The sequence below is a fragment of the Cimex lectularius genome, unplaced genomic scaffold (assembly GCF_000648675.2).
Source record: "Cimex lectularius strain Harlan isolate CLEC.00 unplaced genomic scaffold, Clec_2.1 scaffold108, whole genome shotgun sequence".
Classification (NCBI taxonomy): domain Eukaryota; kingdom Metazoa; phylum Arthropoda; class Insecta; order Hemiptera; family Cimicidae; genus Cimex; species Cimex lectularius.
In genome coordinates, this window is record NW_019392680.1 from 821,315 (window position 1) to 840,816 (window position 19,502).

A 19,502-nucleotide genomic window follows, 5' to 3' on the forward strand; every position below is an offset into this window, starting at 1 on the left:
TATTCCGGTGCACGAAAATCACATATGATGTGCATATTATGTTTAAAAAAAAATAGGTGAAAGATTAATTATTATATTGTCTAAAAATCAACTTCGATAAAATTTTCTGACTGTTTAAAACAAATAAAAATACTTTTTTCTTAATAATTTAATTAGAAGTTCCAAAATAAAAAATTGGCAATAATCAATTATTGCTGGGTATATAAAATAGAAATGCTAGAACTTAAAAGAGAAAAATATTCATGTCCTCACTTATCTTCCAACAAAATATTATTACTATATTTAAATTTAGATCTTTTCCCATTTTCGTTAATTTTATTACTGTTTTCTTCAATTTAACAGTTCTTCATCATGTCACTATGATCCCGAAATGAAAAATAACAAAAACGGAAACCGCTTTATAATAATTCAAAAACTCGTGACACAGATCCTTGCCAGGGACTGTACACATGAAGGTTGTTGATGACAATTTTTTTTTGAGATACAAGCTTAATTTAAACAGATATTTTCTTTGTTCTGGAGATGCGCTCACTCTCTGAGCTTGTGCCACTCGGCGATCTGCCTCCTCGGGGAGTTCCTGACCTCGTTCCAGTGGTGTTGTGCCGACGGTGAACTCTTCACCCCTCCCAGCTCCAAACGGCCGATTACCTGGAGAAGAAAAGGTGTTAAATAATAAAAGCCATGTGAAAGCCTTGTTGCTACATGTAACGGAATACGGAATCAAAGGGGATCTTTCTCACTACAAAGCGGGTTTTGCTGTAAACAAAGGTAAAAGCAGTTTAACATTTCATATCCAGCGAAGTTCAAATAACAAAAAATCTGGTGAAACGTATTCTAAACGGTAATCATAAGAATATTAGAATGGCACTTCGTTTTCGCGGACTCTGTCCAGGGGGGCGAACTTCGGGAAAAATTAATAATTACAAAAATAAACGTAGAATGAATAAATAAAATTAAAAACTAATAACAATGAGTAATGGAAAATAAAGTTTTTTTTTATTTTACAGCAGCAGTCATTGTGTTCTCCACAGAAATAGCTACGAAATAAATGCTAGCCTGTTTTAAAAAGTTTTGGATGATTAATTAATATTTATGAAAGGTATTGGTTAACATAAAAAAACAGTGTCACGAGCAGGATTCGAACCCACGACCTTCGGCTAAATACGCCGCTACTCTACCACTTGAGCTATCGTGACTTCGATCCGCTCGGACACTAACTTCTCATCTTAACCTCATCTCTCGAATTTTCCCTCCTTTTTGCCATTTTTCAATCCCGCTCGTGACACTGACATTTTTTTTCTCTTAACCAATACCTTTCATAAATATTAATTAATTGAAAAATGTTAATTGGTCAATCGGACCACGAACTGTAATGGGTTTTGGATGATGTTGAAGTCAAGATTTTTCACAATACTATGTGACGATAGAGTATCACAACTTACGATGCTAATCCAGGATTCTGGTTGGGCTCCTGACAGGACATTGCCACTTAAGAAAGCACATGCACCTATAGGAGTACAAACAGAAGAAACACTGTGCAGATATTGCCGAAAAATTGAAGAGGAGGAGACCGCAGAACACATTTTATGTTTCTGTAGGTGCAGGTTCTTGCAACTTGGACAAGAAAAATCACAAGCGAGATCGTACACCAAGGAACTGGCAAAGCTTGGAGGCTGGTTAATAGTCTGAAGCTGGCCAGTGAGTTATAATTAACACAGGAGCACAACAGATCTTTTTAGGTCGAGGTGCAATAGGCCTTGTGGCCACCTCTCTTATCCCTATCCCCTATCCCCTACGATGTTAATGTTCCAGTTTTGAGTTGAGTTTGTTGAGAAGGAAGAGGTGGAATGTTGTCCTATATTAAACGATTAAACGAAATTAAAAGAAAACAAACTGAGATCGCGAACGGCACGTTGATTGATGAAATATGTGAACACGACAATTTTTACACTTCGTCGGCTCTTTTCACCTCAAAGAAGCTGACGCCTTATACATGTCTTTTCTATGCCGACATCCTTACTCACCCCTTCAAAATCCAACGTACATAAACACAAAATAGCAAAATCTCATTGGCACTCTCGACACGACACGCAAGAAAGGCACAATTACACAGAAGACAAACACTTTGAGTAGAAATACTTTGATTGAATATATAAAAAATATATTTTGCATTGTATAAATTCACTTTCCTACATCCAAAATGTAATTGTTATATGTAAACAATGTTTGTAAATCCCAGGCCCTGAAGATGATCTCAATAAAGATCGAAACGTTGGCACGATANCTGATCTAAATTTTAACTAATCTTTTATGGACATAACAACCAGTTTAATTTAGCTATTAAAAAATATAATAACATAAAAGGTTACTAGGAGTCGGCCTTTTTACGACCTTGCCTAACACGACCTCTATTGGTCTATTGAGTAAAATGTACAATGCATTATTGTTAGATATTTGTAATGGGATGTATTTTAAAAGCGATGAATTGATGGTGGGTTTAGGTCTCCGAGTCGGGTTGGAGGGTCACTTACTGGGACCGTTCATGGGTTTTTATGTTATTTTATTTATTTTTTTAACGAGGGTTCGCAACAGCAGAGGTCATATAAACCCTCAGGATGCCGGTGTTTTTGAAAAAAAAGCCCATTTGTAAGTATGTCAGATTCGAATGCAGGGCCGCTGGATTCGAACCCGGGACCTTTACCTTACAGCCATGAGGCCGTGTCAACGCCTAAACCGTTGCGGCCACCGACGCCCCTAATGTTGTTTATGTTATTCCAGCATATTATTACAACATATACCAAAATTGTCATCCGTCAAATGTCTAAAAAAGAAATAAGCTTCTCGTTATACTGGTCTTGCTAAAATTCTTTCAAAATTTAACTGGAAGTTGAACCCTCTGAGGAATGAAAAACTAATCATCAATAATGAAAGTTTTTTTTGGATGGCTCCGCAGGCTTACTAAGTTTGATATGCTTCTTCCTGTAAATAAAGTGTGATCCAATCCAAGGTAATTGAGATTTTGCATTTTTCTTCTCCAGGAAGTCAGGAAAGAACATTGTACTTACATCTGAACATTTATCTAACCATTTTTCACCGAGTATGCGTATCTCTTTTGATCTTAAGAGTTTCATCTGCCTCCAGCTCCAAGTAAAAATCCCAGCTTTCAACAATCACCCTACATTTGGTCCTACTTCCAGCAAACCTTCCTCGTTCAGACAGCCCCCAACAACCAGCTCAGCTTCAGTCGTTTTGGCCTATATCTAAGAAAAAGGACAGACCATCTGCTAGAAGGATCACTTCGTGAAGACAAAATTATACCTCATAACTTGCGAATCGCCGATTATCCCCAAATTCATAAATTAATACGATATAATTTTGCTTTTTGAAAGTGTCATGATAGAATCTTCTTCAGACTTTTAAAATGGCTATAGTCCCATTATTGCAGAGTTTCTGGTTATGTTTTTGGGAACTTTGAGTGAACATTTTCCGTTGATTGTTCAGACCTGATTGGTTTTGAAAAGAGTGAACTGGAACGCATACGTTTATACTAATTATGAAAACGTCTTTTATTTTTATAAATTAAGTTTTTTTATTCATTCAAATGCCTAGATAGCCAATATTATAGCATATGAATTTTATCAAGTCATTAGCAATGGCTGCTGAATAGCGGCCCTGGGTATTGGGGATATTTCCAGTGGATTCAAAGCATTCTCCTGCACCGCTTCTTTGAGCAGTAAGAGACCGAACCTCGACCCCATACAAAAAGAAATGACAATCAAAGCTTTTGTCAAATCTTGAGGTCCATAAATATACTCACACAAGAAGGACCCAATTTATTGAAGAAAGTTGCAGCCCTGCGCATCCTTAGGGTATTTTTAACTGGCCACACTTCCTAGAATTCTGCTTTCTTTTACAGGCATAGGTCGATCAGCAAACATATAAGTGTGGAAACCGTTAATTATTTGAAAGAGCATCCCTTTGTTCTTCTTAATTGGTCACAATGATGAAATGTCTTCTATCGAACGTTTTCGAGGTGTCAGTAAAGCTTAGCCAAGAAAAAAGATTAATTAAACAAGTTTTTTCAAATCTGGTCTTGTCTGGTATCGTACAAAATGCAAATTTCATTTACAAAACTAGTACTACTACTATTTCAATGTCTGCCTGTGATATTTTTGTCGTTGTCTTGGTAACTGTCGATTACGACCCTTTGCCCTGTAGTCTGGATGATGTTTTATCGAGTTGTTTGATCCAGAGTGATTGCATCATAGTTGAATTGGAGGATATTTACACAAGTACTTGTTTTTATTAGTCACCTGAGCTTTTTTAAAGATTAGATCTGCATAAAAGTTAGAAGTGGAAAGAGGAAGCACCTCTTTCTAGCACGTCTCTCTATCTTTATTTGTATAACTATGCTAATTTTTAATATATATTATTTATCAAAATATGTTTTAACAAACGTTAACCAGTACCTTTTCTTGATAATGTTATTGCTAAATTTTTTTACGATGATCTATGATGGTAAATGATTATGATGAAGCGTAATCAGGGTGATACAAATTTTAATTATGGTGTAAAATGAATAATTTCGTATATCCTTGGAGGGAAGGGTTTGTAAGAAATCCTCTTATAGGAATTTTTTTAATTTGCATATTTCTTTTATCTATTTGATAAGAAATGTCGCTTAATGAAAGAAATTATAGTAATGTATGTACCACAAAGGGTTACGTGCTTAAATAAACATTAGAGTACAAACATAAAATTATTAACTTGTAAAGTATTTAAATACATTAAACTTAATGCAACTTGAAATGCGATTTATCTTTTGATTGTGTCGAACCACTGCAAGTAAATTTGTCTTATTAATCTCTATTGTAGAGTATCGGTGAATAAACCAAGTTTCTAAGTCCTAGTGACAAGAGGACAGATTAGCTAGTTTCACCCGGCTAACTAAGATTAGCTAGCTTCCCAGATTAGCAACTGTGTTTATTTGCATTGATTCGATTGGAAAACTATTCCTACCTCGTTCTTGGTAACTCTGTCCCAGTCCAGAAGAAGAAACTCAAGATTTGTCTTATCCAGTGATTCAGCTCCCTGTGGAATATCAAATGCGAAGCTCTCGTTAAAAACAGGATTTAACGTACGTTTCTTCACATGGGTCTTTTTCTTGGCGATTCGTTGTCCGTTATACATGAGGTACATCTTGACATACGGATCTAAAATAAAAATAGATTAATAAATATAATTTATTACCAGGGGAAGTGAGATTGATAAAAATACCAGCAAGCCCTGTCACGTCCATTTTTGGTAAGTTCCTGGCTTTGAGCACGACGACGCTAAGTTTGTTAACAACCGGTTGCCAGCAGAGTGATACCAATAGCTCTCCTCTTCCTTGAGATTTGATCTGTATAAAAACAAAAACTTGCAATCAATTCTTATATTATTTGAAATTTTACACAATACCTTAAGACTTCTCGGTTGGATTTCCCGGCATAGAGACATTTGTTGATTCTCGGCTTGAGCTACGTCCACAGTGTCCAAAGAGCAGAAGACCTCACCGATAATATCATCCCGGGAGTATCGATCGAAGCTCAAAACCACGAAATGCAAGGTGATATTCTAACAAAAACATCGTTAAATAAAAATTTTCAATTAAAATGTTACATTGACTTACTTGAAGTTGTTGAATGCTAATTCCGTAAAACGTAAAGTCTTCATCATAAACGGGATTCCTGGTCTTCCTCAGAACTCTTGTCTTTACCTTGTGCTGCTTTTCCGGGAGTAGTTGAAGTTTAACGTAAGGATCACTGCTTCCGACGTTAGGGTCTTTGGCAGGCAGGTCCTTACACTTTACCACGCTCACAACCAATGTACTCTTCTCTTTCTTGTATCTATGAATTTTATACGATTAACAACCGATTCAATGTCAAATTCTTTAATAAATGAATAATAGATTACCTGATTTTGAAAATAAGCTGCCCCAGTTTTCCAGAAGTTGGAATCGATAGACAAGATTCCTTTTCGCCATTTTCTATTTCATCCTTGGTCGACAGTGAAGAATGTTCCCGAATTTCATCTTCAGTATGTAACCTTAAAAAAATATTATAAACGAAATATCACAAAATCAGACAGTAATGTAAACCAGGAAAACAGAAATTGTTCAAATATTTAGAAGAACGTACTGAAGGTCCAGTTACCCTTGGATTTATTTTATATTCCATTGTACCCTCAACCCAACATGGTTCGATAAAATGAAAGCCCTCTCTAGACCCTTGTTACTCCTTGGAAAAAGGAACTCTTTGTTGAAGAAAATACATATGTTTTATAAGTGTTGAATATCCCCCTTGATGGCGTCTTTACAACATGAAAGAACTACATGGCAGATTGATTGTATTTTGAATAAATTGTCTTAACTGATTATATAAAAAATATATTAAGTTATTTGAGGTATTGTGGAAATTAATGTGCACATTCGGCCTTACTCTTTCCCTCTTGCTCACTCTGTCTCTCTCACTTTCTCTTCTCTCACTCATTCACTTTTTGACTTTCTCACTCTCTCCTTCCTTTCTCTCAGTCAGTCGGTCTGTCAGTCTCTCTCTTCTCTCACTCATTCTCATTCTGTCTCTTCTTCTTTTTCATTATTTCCTTTCTCTCTCTCAGTCTGTCTATCTCTGTCTGGCTGTCTGTCTCGGTCTGTCGGTCTCTATCTCTTCTCTCACTCATCCTCTTTTTCACACACTCTCTCTCTCTTCTTCTTCTTCTTCTTCTTTCTCATTCTTTTCTTTCTCTCTCTCTGCCTGTCTGTCTCGGTCTGTCGGTCTCTATCTCTTCTCTCACTCATTCTCATTTTCACTCTCTCTCTCTTCTTCTTTCTCACTCTCTCCTTTCTCCCTCTCAGTCTGTCTCTGTCTGTCTGTCTATCTCTTTCCCGCTAATTCTAAGAGAGGTCATTTGCGACCTAATTTTGCAAAAAAAGTAAAACGATGTTTACTCAATTTGTACCTTTTTCTCTCTCTCACTCAGTTTTTCTCTTTACTACTCTCTTTGTTTCTCTATCTCGCTCTCCTTGACTCGTCTCTCTCTCACTCTCTCCCTTTCTCTCTCTCTGTCTCTAAAAACTGTATTCATTCATTCTATCTTCATTTTTCTTCAACATTTCTTCATTCTATCTTTCGTACGCTTTCCGTCTACCTTATAGATTGTTCTTCTTCCTAACTGAAAGATCTGCCTTGAACTTCACCGATTGCGACCATAAAGAAAGAAACAAAACTAGCAATTAAACACATGGAAAAAGTTTCCACATAGAGCAAAATTCCCCGATGTTGACTGTGCGACTATCAAAATGGAAACGAACCTTAAAACTAAAGGATTACACAATTGTCATCTTGCACTTGTGGATAATTTATAACAGATATGAACAAGGAGTAAAATTAAGGCCCTAAGGGCTGAATTAAAATAAGGCAGTTTGTAAGTACTTGACCTACTTAGCTACAGAAGTGTCTAACTCTGCTCCTTGGATGACAGAACTTGTCGGATCTTCGCATGTAGGACTTGTTCCTGGTGAAGATTTAGCAGACTGCAGAAGCGTCGTGGCACCACTTGGAGAATTACTTCCAGAACCCTGTAAAAAAAGAAAACTTTAACAATTGTAAAACAAAAAAAGAGGTAAAAATTATTTCAGAACCAATACTTCATTCTAGTCGTTAATAACAATAAAAATATATACCGTAGAGAGATTGGTTTCTTTTCCTAATTTTTAAACTTGGTCAAAACGAAAATTTAACCAAAGTGAGGAAGATTAATCTTTGTAATACAAATTGATCCTGATAGAGTAATCAAAAGCCGATAATTCACCAGGATTTCCATAATTGATTAGCACTCCCAATTCCCCTTCTCGAACAAACAGTGCTTGACACTGAACATCAAGTAGGGATATACGGCTGCAATGAAGCTCCCTTTAGCATTTGAAGAAGCATTTTTGACGATATTTGTCATTTTTCATCATGTTTTCCTAGCAGAAAAAGCCTTTTTCGGGTCCAGTTTAAATTAATCAATATAAATTTTTTTGATCGCTTTATGGATCTGATATGCCATGTGATTCAAACAGAAACGTATACGAGCTAACGAGGAACCTGCCGTTTCATCCATTAAATAAATTTACAATGATATATGTTCATTAATACCGAAAATTACAAGCATTTATAATTATTTGTTGATATTTAAATCCATAATAACAATCATTTTTGAAAAACCTCAAAAGAAAATATTGCTGTAAAATTAATAATAAGAATTGCGTGGAAGAAGAAGGCTCATAGCTATTACTCAAAGCTAAGCATAGGTAGCCTTCAATACGAGCACTTTCCTAATTAATTCTTTCTTCATTCCGTCCACTTTTGGTGAGGTATCGGGTGTTATTAATAAAATATAACAAACAATTTATAATCGTAAAAGTTTGTCAGAATCTATAAGATGCTTAAATATTTTGCATTGGGTCTTTATTGGACTTTACAGCGCGTTTGTTTACATTCTTTATATTACGTTTGGCTGGAAAGGCTTTTTCAAGCTCTCCTGAGCTCATTTATTCTTCTTCTTTTCGGAGACCTTTCTTTTTTTATCCTTCTTTTATCAGGAACATTTTTCTTTTTCTATTTCTTTATTTTCTTCTCTCAGGAAAATCCTTTCGTTTTATCCATCTTCTGTCTAGAATAGCCTTTATTTTTTCCTTCTTTCACTATTTGGGAAATTCTTTCTTTGTTATTTTTCTTCTATCAGGAAGATTCTTTCTTTTAGAACGTCTTCTATCAAGAAGATTTTCTCTTTATTTATCTATCAACTCCTAGAGAAATCCTTTGTTTACCATCCTCCTTTCACCAATAATATTCTTTGTTATTATTCGTATTCTATATGAAAGATCCTTTCGTGTTTGTCCATTTTTTATAACGTGGATACTTACATTGTTGTAACCTTTGTTTGCATCAGAGAGATACTTTTGTTTCTAGAAATGGTGAATGATGGAGTGGGTGCGGTGTTCAATCCTTTTTTAAAAAGATAGTTCCTACTCACAGTAAGTTGTTTTCCAAAGATCCGGAGTTCGAGCACCTTAGCTCATCATCAGGTTGAACTTCAAGTACGAAGTAACTTAAGTAAGTTCAACCTGATGATGAGCTAAGGGGCTCGAAATACATTTGTTTCTGTTCTTGTACATCTTCTTTTTTGTTTTTCTATCAAAAAGATCTCTTATTTATTAATTATTCAGAAATCGTGAGATGCGGTCTGGTGTGATGTAGGTTTCAGAGAAAATTTTCTTTATCGCGCCAACGTTTCGATCTTTATTGAGATCATCGTCAGGGCTCAAAGTGTTTGTCTTCTGTGTAATTCTGCCATTCTTACGTGTCGTGTTGAGAGTGCTTATATTTATTCTGTTTCTATAATGGAGATCTATCATTTTTTTATCAGTTAAAACGTAGTTTTTGTCCTTATTTTATTAAGATGATCCTTTCATTTATCTTCGAATTCCACCTGAGAGAGTTCCTTTCGTTTTTATCCTTTTTTTGTCAAGGGGATCCATTTTTTTAATACTTCTTCCATGAAAGAGACACTTTTGTTTTTATCCTTATTCTATGAAGATAATACTTACTTGTTCTTCTCCTTTTCTATCGGGAAGATCCTTTTTTATTTATCCTCCCTTATTTGAAGGAGAACCTTTCAACTTTTATCCTTTTTTTGTCAGGGGAATGAATTTTTTATTTTTGTTCGATAGAAGGATACTTTTGCTTTTATCCTTATTGTAAGAAGGAAGTACATTCTTGTTCTTATCCTTTTCTATCGGGAAGACCTTTTCTTTCTTACCCTCCTTATTTGAAAAAGATCTTCTGGTTTCACACTTTTTCTAATAAGAACAATCTTTTTTATCTTTAATATATCTGGGAGATCCTTTCATTTTATTATTCTTATTTGAGAGATACTCCATACTCTAGCAGTTAGATACTTTCTCGGCTTTATCCTATTTATTTAGCAATATCCGTTATTTATATATTTTTCTTCGACCTGGGAGATCCTTTTTTATCCTCATATTACTATGGAGATCCTATTGTTTTATCTTTCATCTATCAGGAAGATTATTTATCTTTCTTCTATAGAGAGAGCCTTTATTTTTTATTCTTGAGGTCATTTCGTTTTTGTTCTTGTTCGATGAAGAAAAACCATTCGTTTTTATCCTTATTCTATGTGAGAGGTCCTTTAGTTTTTCTCCTTCTTTCATCAGGGGTATCTTTTCTTAGTTTGTACCTTTGTTCTTTCTCACATTTTTCGTTTAAGTCCGTTCGAGAACGTGTGATTTTGGTTTATCGATATCCACATCTCAACATGAAAGTTTTGATTTTGAAATGTCATTTTCATTGGTTTCTGGCTTACATTTCAACCCTTGTTGAGGGATAAAATAGATTTTCAATAAAAAAACTAATGTTGCAGAAGAACAAGGAGTTAAGTGAAGGATGTTCGGGAAAAATTACGTTTTTCGAAAGGTCACTTTGACACGGACCAGTTCCCACTTTTATTCCAGCCGGTTCCAGCCCATTAATCTCTTTCCGCGTCCTAATTTTCATCGAACGGAGACACTGAAGTCTCCATCAGGCTGTAATTTTACTGTTTTATCAATCGATAATTGTTAATAAATTATGTCTTGTCAAAATACGCATTTATTTTTAATTCCATGGATGAATTATGAACCGATTATATTGGGAAGTTACGTAATAATTACCGTGAAACAGTGACAAAATAATATAATGCTAAAAGTTAATTTTAATGGTACTTGTATTTTTTAAATTATGTTTGAACAAGTTAACTTTCATTTTATACCATCAAAGCGTTTCGTACAGTTTGAAGTTTCACATATTAAAATTGCAAAATGTAGCTGTTCGTAATTGAAATGTCCGGTGGGTTCGTATGCATGAATGGCTTTTGTACAAATATACCCAATTTGCCCAAATATATTCCAGAAATATACACGGTTTTAATGTATTAAATCACGTTAACGAAGTTAAACATCATGCTACAGTCCTCGACCTTCGCATGGTACACATCGCTCATTGAAGGGGGGCCGACACTAAAACTTTTCAAAACACACAATTTCTTTTATGAAATACTTATTTTTTTAAAAGTAATTCTTTAGGTTATTTTTTCTAATTTCTTTAATAAATTTGGTTGATTTCCGGGTGACCAAAAAAAAAAAGTTGTCCGTTGATTGTATGTGCCGTTCTCCTCGGAGAAAGAAGCCGAGATCGAAACCAGGTAATCTTCCGGAACAATTAGTGCCAAAAAAGCAATTTGAGTCTGAACCTTATGCGTGATATTGGGTTGAAAATATGGAGTTTATGGTTATAAAATAAAAACCATTAAATAAGTGATTGTAAACAAGTTTTATTAATTAAAATTCCCTCCATCACTCTCAATGTTCTCCAGACTGGCAACTCTATACCCTCTGAATCTAATTTTGAGTCTTTATTATTAACAACATTTTCAAACTTTTTATGAATTTTTTATGTTGCAAAATGATGTCCAGGTGTCGGAAAAAAGGGTAGTCTGTAGGCGAGAGATGTGGCGAATAGGGGGTGAGGCAGAACCTCATAACCAAGATCCCACGGTTTTTCTGTTGTCACATGTGAGACATGAGGTCGAGATCACTTAGCATTTGCTTTCTCCGGATGACATAATTAGAAATATCGACCAATTTTCCACTCATGAACAGTCTAGATCAAGGTTAGGTTTACTTAAATCAATAAAATTTCAATTTTCCATTTTCTTCTCTTTTGCCATTTCCACCTAATTACTGTTACAAGTGACATAAATTAAATAAATCCCTATACTGAATTGAAAAATTGAAAATCATATTTGTAGTTTTTCACTTGTATAGTGTAACAAAATATTTCGACGAGATCAGTCAGCAAATAAAACCGTGACGTAAAGAAAAAAATCAATAATTTATTTTCGATTATTTTTTAGAATTGAAAAGAGGAATGGCACAAATTTGACATATATATTCATATAAGTTTTAAACGTTTAATTATTTTTAGAATATAATATTTGTTCTTCAAATTGATCTAATAGAATTATGCAATTCTCTCAATCTGCCAACTTTGGTTCAACATGAACTATCGTCTGGTTAGAGTCCAAAAACAACAAAACCAATCATAAAAAACTCTTTTTCCTTAATGAAATCTGTAATTAAAATTTTAGTACTAAAACAGGGAAAGATGTTCAGCAAACATAAGAAAAAGGATTATTGATAGAACAGTAGAAAGGAACTGATGAACGACCCCATTACTTTCATTGAGAGAATGAAATAGCCAGTTGACGTTGATAGACAAGATGAAACTAGGTGAAACTAGCCTGTTTTTCTACTTATTTTAATGGCTTACTTGACAACTCACGTGAGAGATTAAAAATTAATATAAAACCCGAAATTTTTTCAGATGAATTTTATTAACTAAAAATTACAGACGTGAAATTTAAACCTAAATCAAGCAAGGTAAATTTAGAATTAAAAGTAAATGTAGAAAAGCTAAAAAAATAGCTTTATTAATAATTATTCAGAAATCGTGAGATGCGGTCTGGTGTGAAGTAGGTTTCAGAAAAACATTTTCTTTATCGTGCCAACGTTTCGATCTTTATTGAGATCATCTTCAGGGCCTGGGTTTTACAAACATTGTTTACATTTAATAAATACATGTGGATGTGGAAAAAAGTGAATTTATACAATGCAAAGAAATATACTTTTTATATTCAATCAAAGTATTTCTATTCACTCAAAGTGTTTGTTTTCTGCGTAAGTGTGCCATTCTTGCTTGTCATGTTGAGAGTGCCAGTGAGATATTGATGTTTTATGTTTACATACGTTGGATTTTGAGGTGGGGAAGGAAGTCGGTATAGAAAAGACATTTTTGTATAAGGCGTCGGCTTCTTTGAGGTGGAAGAAGCCGACGAAGGGAAAAAATGTGTTGGTAATGCTTCGGCCAGATTATCCTTTCAGGATTATATAGAAAGGGATAAATAGGAAAAGGAAAGCTAAATTGTTGGGAAATTAGACTATTTGAAAAATATTTGATGTGTAATGTAATGTAATGATATATGTATGTTATCTATATTGAATTTGATTAATGACGTTGGCGTAGGTGCGACTGAGTTTACTGAGTTTTCTGCTCTGTAATTGATGCTGTGTTTATCTCTGTTGATATAAACCATTTCTAAGAAATTACGTTTAGGTTTGTTTTGTTCTGTAATTAATGCTGTGTTTATCTCTGTTGATATAAACCATTTCTAAGAAATTACGTTTATGTTTGATTTGTTCTGTATGTAATAATTTTGGATTTTTGAAGTCGAAATTGTATTGGTGTTCAAAATGGTGGGTAGCGAGTGCTAGGATTTTGCTTGGTTTTTTTTGCAATCATAGATATGTTGCTTTACTCTCTTGTCCAGATATTGGGATGTAAGACCGATGAAAGTTGCCGGATAGTTTAAACAGTTGATCTTGTAGATTACGTCAGATTTATTTATTATTGGAGTGGGATCTTTAATTTTGGAAAAAAGCGTTTGGATTTTTTATAATTTTTGAAAGCTATTTTGTAGTTATCGGACGAGAGAAATGTGTTTAATTTATGTTATAGGCCGTGAATAATGTATGCTGGTTTGTTTGTATTTGATAGACTTAATGTAGTATTATTAGTAATTAATTAAGGTTTTTAGTTGAGATGAAAAAAAGCTAATGGCACGAGAGGGATTCGAACCCAAGATCTTCGGCTAGATACGCCGCTGCTCTACCGCTTGAGCTATCGTGACCTCGATCCACTCGGACATCAACTCCCCATCTCAACCCCACCTTATGAGTTTTCCCTCCTTTTGCCATTTTTTCATCTCAACTAAAAACCTTAATTAATTGTAAAATATTAATTGGTCAAGCGGACCACGAAATTAGTGAATTTAATGAATTTAAGTACACTTCACTAAACCTCTCCGTCGCCATTTCAATTGTCGTCGAGAATCCAAACCGATTGATTACACGACATTTGAAAAATGGCAAAAGGTGGATCGAGGTCACGATAGCTCAGGTGGTAGAGCAGCGGCGTATCTAGCCGAAGGTCGTGGGTTCGAATCCCTCTCGTGCCATTAGCTTTTTTATCTCAACTAAAAACCTTAATTAATTGTAAAGTATTAATTGGTCAAGCGGACCACGAAATTAGTGAATTATTAGTAATAGTGGATGGTGTTAGTGTTGAGTTGTAGTCGTTGAATCACCACACATTTCTAGAGATTTATATGGAAGAAATGAAAGTTGTTTGCTGGTTTAAAGTTGTCAGTCTTGATGCATCCGTCAACTTTAGTCCTTTTTTACAAATTTATTTGTTACCTATACATGATAGTATACTATACAAATACGTACACATGATTAATATATCACATAAGCACAACACTAGCACTAATGCTAGCACAGCACCGGTAGAACACATGCTTTGAGGAGCCAGCCAAGGATGGCACTCAGTGCGTATGATTAGGGGTCAAGGAGGTCCCAAGGCGAACGTCGATTGAGGTGACGTGGTGGGTTGTCAGGATGGGAATGAGTGGAGAGGGCCCGAGCAGTATGGTTAGGATGGTTCGAAAGGTTTGTGTGTAACGTTTGGAATCTGTACCGGATCAGTTCGTTGACAAAAGGAATGTTGAGGTCTTTGTGAATAGTGAAGGTAGTGACATGATAAGGTGCTTTGACATTTTGTCTAAGGACTTTCGATTGGAAAGACTGGATGCGCTGGATATTGGAAGGCTTGGCAGTACCCCCCAGTTCCACTCCGTATGTCTATATTGGTCTTAAGGTAAAGTCTTGTACAGTGTTAGCTTTGTCCTAATTGTCAAAGTCGATTTCGGGCTTAGAAGTCTTCGTAGTATCCAAGTCTTTTATTAAGTTCCTATTTTTTAAGTTTTGTGTGGGAATTCCACGTCAGTCTGCTGTCGAGATATAGTCCCAGGTATTTGACTTGAGTGGAAACTGGTATCTCTTTGCTGTTGATGTACAATGGAGGGCAAGATTCTTTTTCAGCGTAAAAGTACACAGAGCATTTTTCTTCGTTCAGTATTTACTCCCCTAAGTTCATAAAAATTACAGGGTTTATACATAACCACAATGCAGCGAAGCCGATCGGGATATCATCTACATGTATTTATGAGGAAAGAGTATTTAAAAATAAAAGTTAAAATGAGCAAAAGAAGGGATCCTGCGATACTTAGTGGTTTTGTTTTATCCAATCGTTGAACAGGTCACAACACAAAACTGGTCAGCTTATTTCCCGCCTTGCTCAGCATAGGTACACTGGGAAAAGGGGACGTTTTAAGTATTATTTACTCATGAGGAATTAAATGCATACATTCCCTCGTAGCTTTTATCTTCAGAGAATCTCTGGATCGAGCATAAATTATACAAAGCCTGGTTACGGTTCAACGGAAAATGGCACGAATAATTAAGGGCTACGAAACAATCTCTTTCAAGCCTGCTTGCTTGCTGGTTGGTGTTTAATCCATAGATTTCAAGTTAAAAGGAACGCTTTGGAGAAAATGCCTTAAATGGGTTCAGGCATATATCGGGAAACCAATTAGCTTACAAGTGTGCCAAGGAAGCCGAATGAAATGAGCAATTTGTAAGAACTAAAAAAAAAAAACAATACTTGCAAAAATTAACTAAAACATCGGAAACGCTAATGAAGCTTTCCAAAGCAAATTAATTTTTTCCCAACCTAAACTATCCTTTGAACAGACCTAGCCAAATTATAACACACCTTGGTAAAAATACAGAGAAACACCTCAGCTTAATAAATGACCCGTATTTAGTTTAGAGTTGACCTAATATCATCTACTTCTCGTTTATTCTATATTCGAAAGATCTAAAAGTTAACTAAAGAAAGTTTTGAACGATGGAAGATGTTCTCTAACATTCTGAGATTTAATGAAAGAATTGCGTTTTGAACTTTGTTTCGTTTTTGTGGGAGACAATTTTGCTTAGGACTGCTTGGCTGTGTGAATTAATACCAATTTCTATATAAAGCAAAAATTACGTGACCAATAAATAAACTACCTCAGAGAAGAGTTACTTTGAGAAATAAGAATCCTAACCAAAACCTAACCGTGAAAAAAAGTTCCAGACCCTGTACAAAAAAATTAACCTATCAATGTAATGATATCTTTCCCCTGTTTCGAATAGGTTTAATATTAATCGCACAAATGTTTACAATAAGCAACCTAAGCCTAAATTATGTTTCAAATTTCCAAAGTCCATCTGAAGAAGAAGCTGAGAAATCGGGAACCCACAAGAAAAGTAACAAACGTCGAAACTAAAAACCGGTTTATTTAGTTTTTTGAAGTATTCGGGCGTGTGAAACTACAGGAAAAATAACACAAGGTGGACTCTTAGCTGCTAGTCAGCATCTTGTGTCCCTTTTTGAATTGGCGGAAACGCACTCTATATTCACCAAAATTGGCATATCTTAGTTATGTGTTGATCTTTAAAGCATCAGTGTGAGTATTTATCAGGAAAAGTGGCACCGTGGTTAGAATAACAGACCAATCTTTTTGATAAACTTATTCCAATCAATAATCGTGTACTTGGAGCGTTGATACATTCATGATTTACAGTTTATTTGCATATATATATATATATATATAATATATATGTATAAACTATTTGTATAAATGACTTTCACATCACGTGGACAAACTGATTCTAAATTTGTTGATAACAAACAAGAAAGAAACTGCCATCAATAATGGTAAAGAAGTCTGTCAGTTTTCGAATTCCACCTCTTTGACAACTAGTTTAGGGCAAAATGTTATGGACATTGGATCTCCTCGTTGCACCTTGATAACGGGTAATGAGAAGAAAAGTTTGACCTATAATGCTGATAGTTCTTCAGAATTCACTAACAAATCTGGGAAGCATGAAAGCTCAGCTCCGAAGTTGCAGGTGAAAAATTTTATAGAAAATCAAAATATTGTAAATACTGAATTACCGCAATTATATTTTATGTGAAAAAAGAAGATTGCATGACCTTAATTGAATCTGACAGCATTCCTAGTCCTTTTACAGCATTTTTCACTTCATTGTAGAGCGAAGTACAACTCATTTTAGGATTATTTTAGTTTTCAATGCTAGAAGTATATATTTGAGCCCTGAGGATGATCTCAATAAAGATCGAAACGTTGGCACGATAAAGAAAATGTTGTTCTAAACCTACGTCGCACCAGACCACATCTCACGATCTCCAAAAAATCGCTACATGTATTGATCACTTTTTCACTCAAAAACACTGGATCAAAGTATGATCTTGAATAAAAAAGCAAAAGGTCATCGTCAGGGTATATATTAATTTCACATTATGAAAAACAATTGTTAAATCGATACACGCGATTAAGTATAGGCCATACACGGTTGACACACGGGCACCTGCTCTTGGGCCAAAGCCCGCGCAGGTGCCCCTCATGCAGAGAAAGGTTGCTCGATGTGTCCCACATACTGTAAACATGTCGCCTTGGCTCCCTACAGGGAGCGTGTAAGCATGCCATCCAATCTGAAAATGGTACTCGAGCACTGCAGCGGGTTTCTGGGTCCCCTGTTCCGCTTTTTGGAGGAAAATTTTTTTTTTTTAATTGTATATAATATGTCTTTTGTGTTGTGTGTCTATATGTTTTTTCTTAGTGGATGTATTTATTAGCGGGAATGGCGAAGGGCGAGGGTGAAATATAATGTCATCATCGCCCCTCGAACTTTGAGAGCGTATGAGCGTGTGTTCGGGGATGATGGCGGAATATTTATAAAAGTACTCCTTCGATCTCAATCTAGATTAGTTTGAGAATAGGTCGGTGGAGGAATATCAAGTACTCAATGAGTGTACTGTATGGATGTATTTATGTGTATGAATGTATATATTTGTATGAATGTAGTGTTTGAAAGGGTAAATAGAATATAGACTTAATTGGGGCTGAAATAACTTAGATGTTGGAAGCCCCAGTCAAAAAAAAAAAAAAATGTACAGATATGTTTTTCGTAATGTGAAATAAATATAGGCCCTGATGAGATTATCTTGAAATAGGCCAAAAGCTTGACAGTAAGAACTGAGTTTGCTTTTTTCTTAGTCCATACCTAGATCCAGAGTGACCGAGAATTATTTTAGTTTCATTTATTGTTGTATTTATTATTAATATTATTATTTTTTTTATTGTTTTTTCATATTTTAACAATGTTGTCTTTTTAACTTTTACATTATTTTATAGTTTCGACGATTTTTTGAATGTTTTAATTACACTATGTTTTATATTCATCAAATAATTAATTTTGTATTTTAAATAACTAATTAGCCCTGAATCTAAGAGGAAAGCACTTTATTTTGGATCAAAAATAACCTTAGAAAAACTTACTACCTGGTTATATAAGCTTGTTTGTTAGGTTTGTATTGAGCTGATGCAAAAATAATGCAGATTTTTGATAATCAGTAAAAACAAGCTACAGTTTAATTTAAAAAAAATCGAAATAACTTCCATTACTATTTATACAATTATTTAGAAATCGTGAGATGCGGTCTGGTGTGGTGTAGGTTTCAGAAAAACATTTTCTTTATCGTGCCAACGTTTCGATCTTTATTGAGATGATCTTCCTGAAGATGAAATTGAAAGATGAAAAGAAATGAAAGATGAAATGAAATTCAGGAAGATCATCTCAATAAAAATCGAAACGTTGGCACGATAAAGAAAATGTTTTTCTGAAACCTACACCACACCAGACCGCATCTCACGATTTCTAAATAATTATCGATTAACGGTCACTAATCACCACACAATATTTATACATTTTTACCAAGCACAACCAATGCATTAACCCTAGAAGCGTAGAAAGTAGGGTCTCTGTAATCAACGAACTCCCTAAATATTTTTTGTCATTCTGGCTTCTGAACCGTTTCTCGCACAAAAAATTGTTGAGAAGTTTAAAAAAGAAATAATCAGTAGGAGAAAGATCTGGTGAGTATGGTGGATGTGTTAAAGCCAACTCATGAAGTCGTGCTACAGTCCGATGCGCGGGAGTTGTCGTGAAGGATTGATTCTTCCGATTGCTGGCCATAAATTGTCGCAGTTTTCGGCCCATCTCATTAATTTTATTTCAGTACTTTTCAGCAGTGATGGTTACACCCGAATTAAGGAAGCTGCAATGAATGAGTCCTGCAGACAGGCACTAGACAGTGACCATAATTTTATTGGATGTATGCTTAGCTTGGGGAAGGGCTTTTCCGTTCTTATCCAGCCACTGACTAGAATGCTGTCAATTGTCATATAATATCCGTTTTTCATCATATACGACTGAGAAATGGATCTTTTTTTTCAAGGATCATTTCACCGAACAGATTTCATACCGGCGATCCTTTTGGCGGTCGTTCAGCTCATACCGAACCCATTTGGCGAACCTCTTTGTTTTCCCAATA

General features: G+C 35.0%; 1 protein-coding gene across 4 annotated transcripts in view; it reads right to left on the reverse strand.

Annotated features, from left to right (window-relative positions):
• Window positions 1-262: 262 nt before the first annotated feature.
• LOC106668041 (synaptotagmin-4) overlaps window positions 263-19,502 on the reverse strand; it is a 230,326-nt gene continuing 211,086 nt past the window's right edge. For all 4 annotated transcript variants that reach the window (XM_014396445.2, XM_014396446.2, XM_024225626.1 and 1 more), the window contains 7 exons: window positions 7,482-7,618; window positions 5,956-6,087; window positions 5,672-5,888; window positions 5,461-5,616; window positions 5,278-5,401; window positions 5,020-5,213; window positions 263-648 (listed from right to left, as the gene is read on the reverse strand). In XM_014396445.2, coding sequence (XP_014251931.1) covers window positions 529-648; window positions 5,020-5,213; window positions 5,278-5,401; window positions 5,461-5,616; window positions 5,672-5,888; window positions 5,956-6,087; window positions 7,482-7,618 — 1,080 coding nt within the window. In that variant the 3' untranslated portion in view covers window positions 263-528. The remainder of the gene's footprint in view (window positions 649-5,019; window positions 5,214-5,277; window positions 5,402-5,460; window positions 5,617-5,671; window positions 5,889-5,955; window positions 6,088-7,481; window positions 7,619-19,502) is intronic.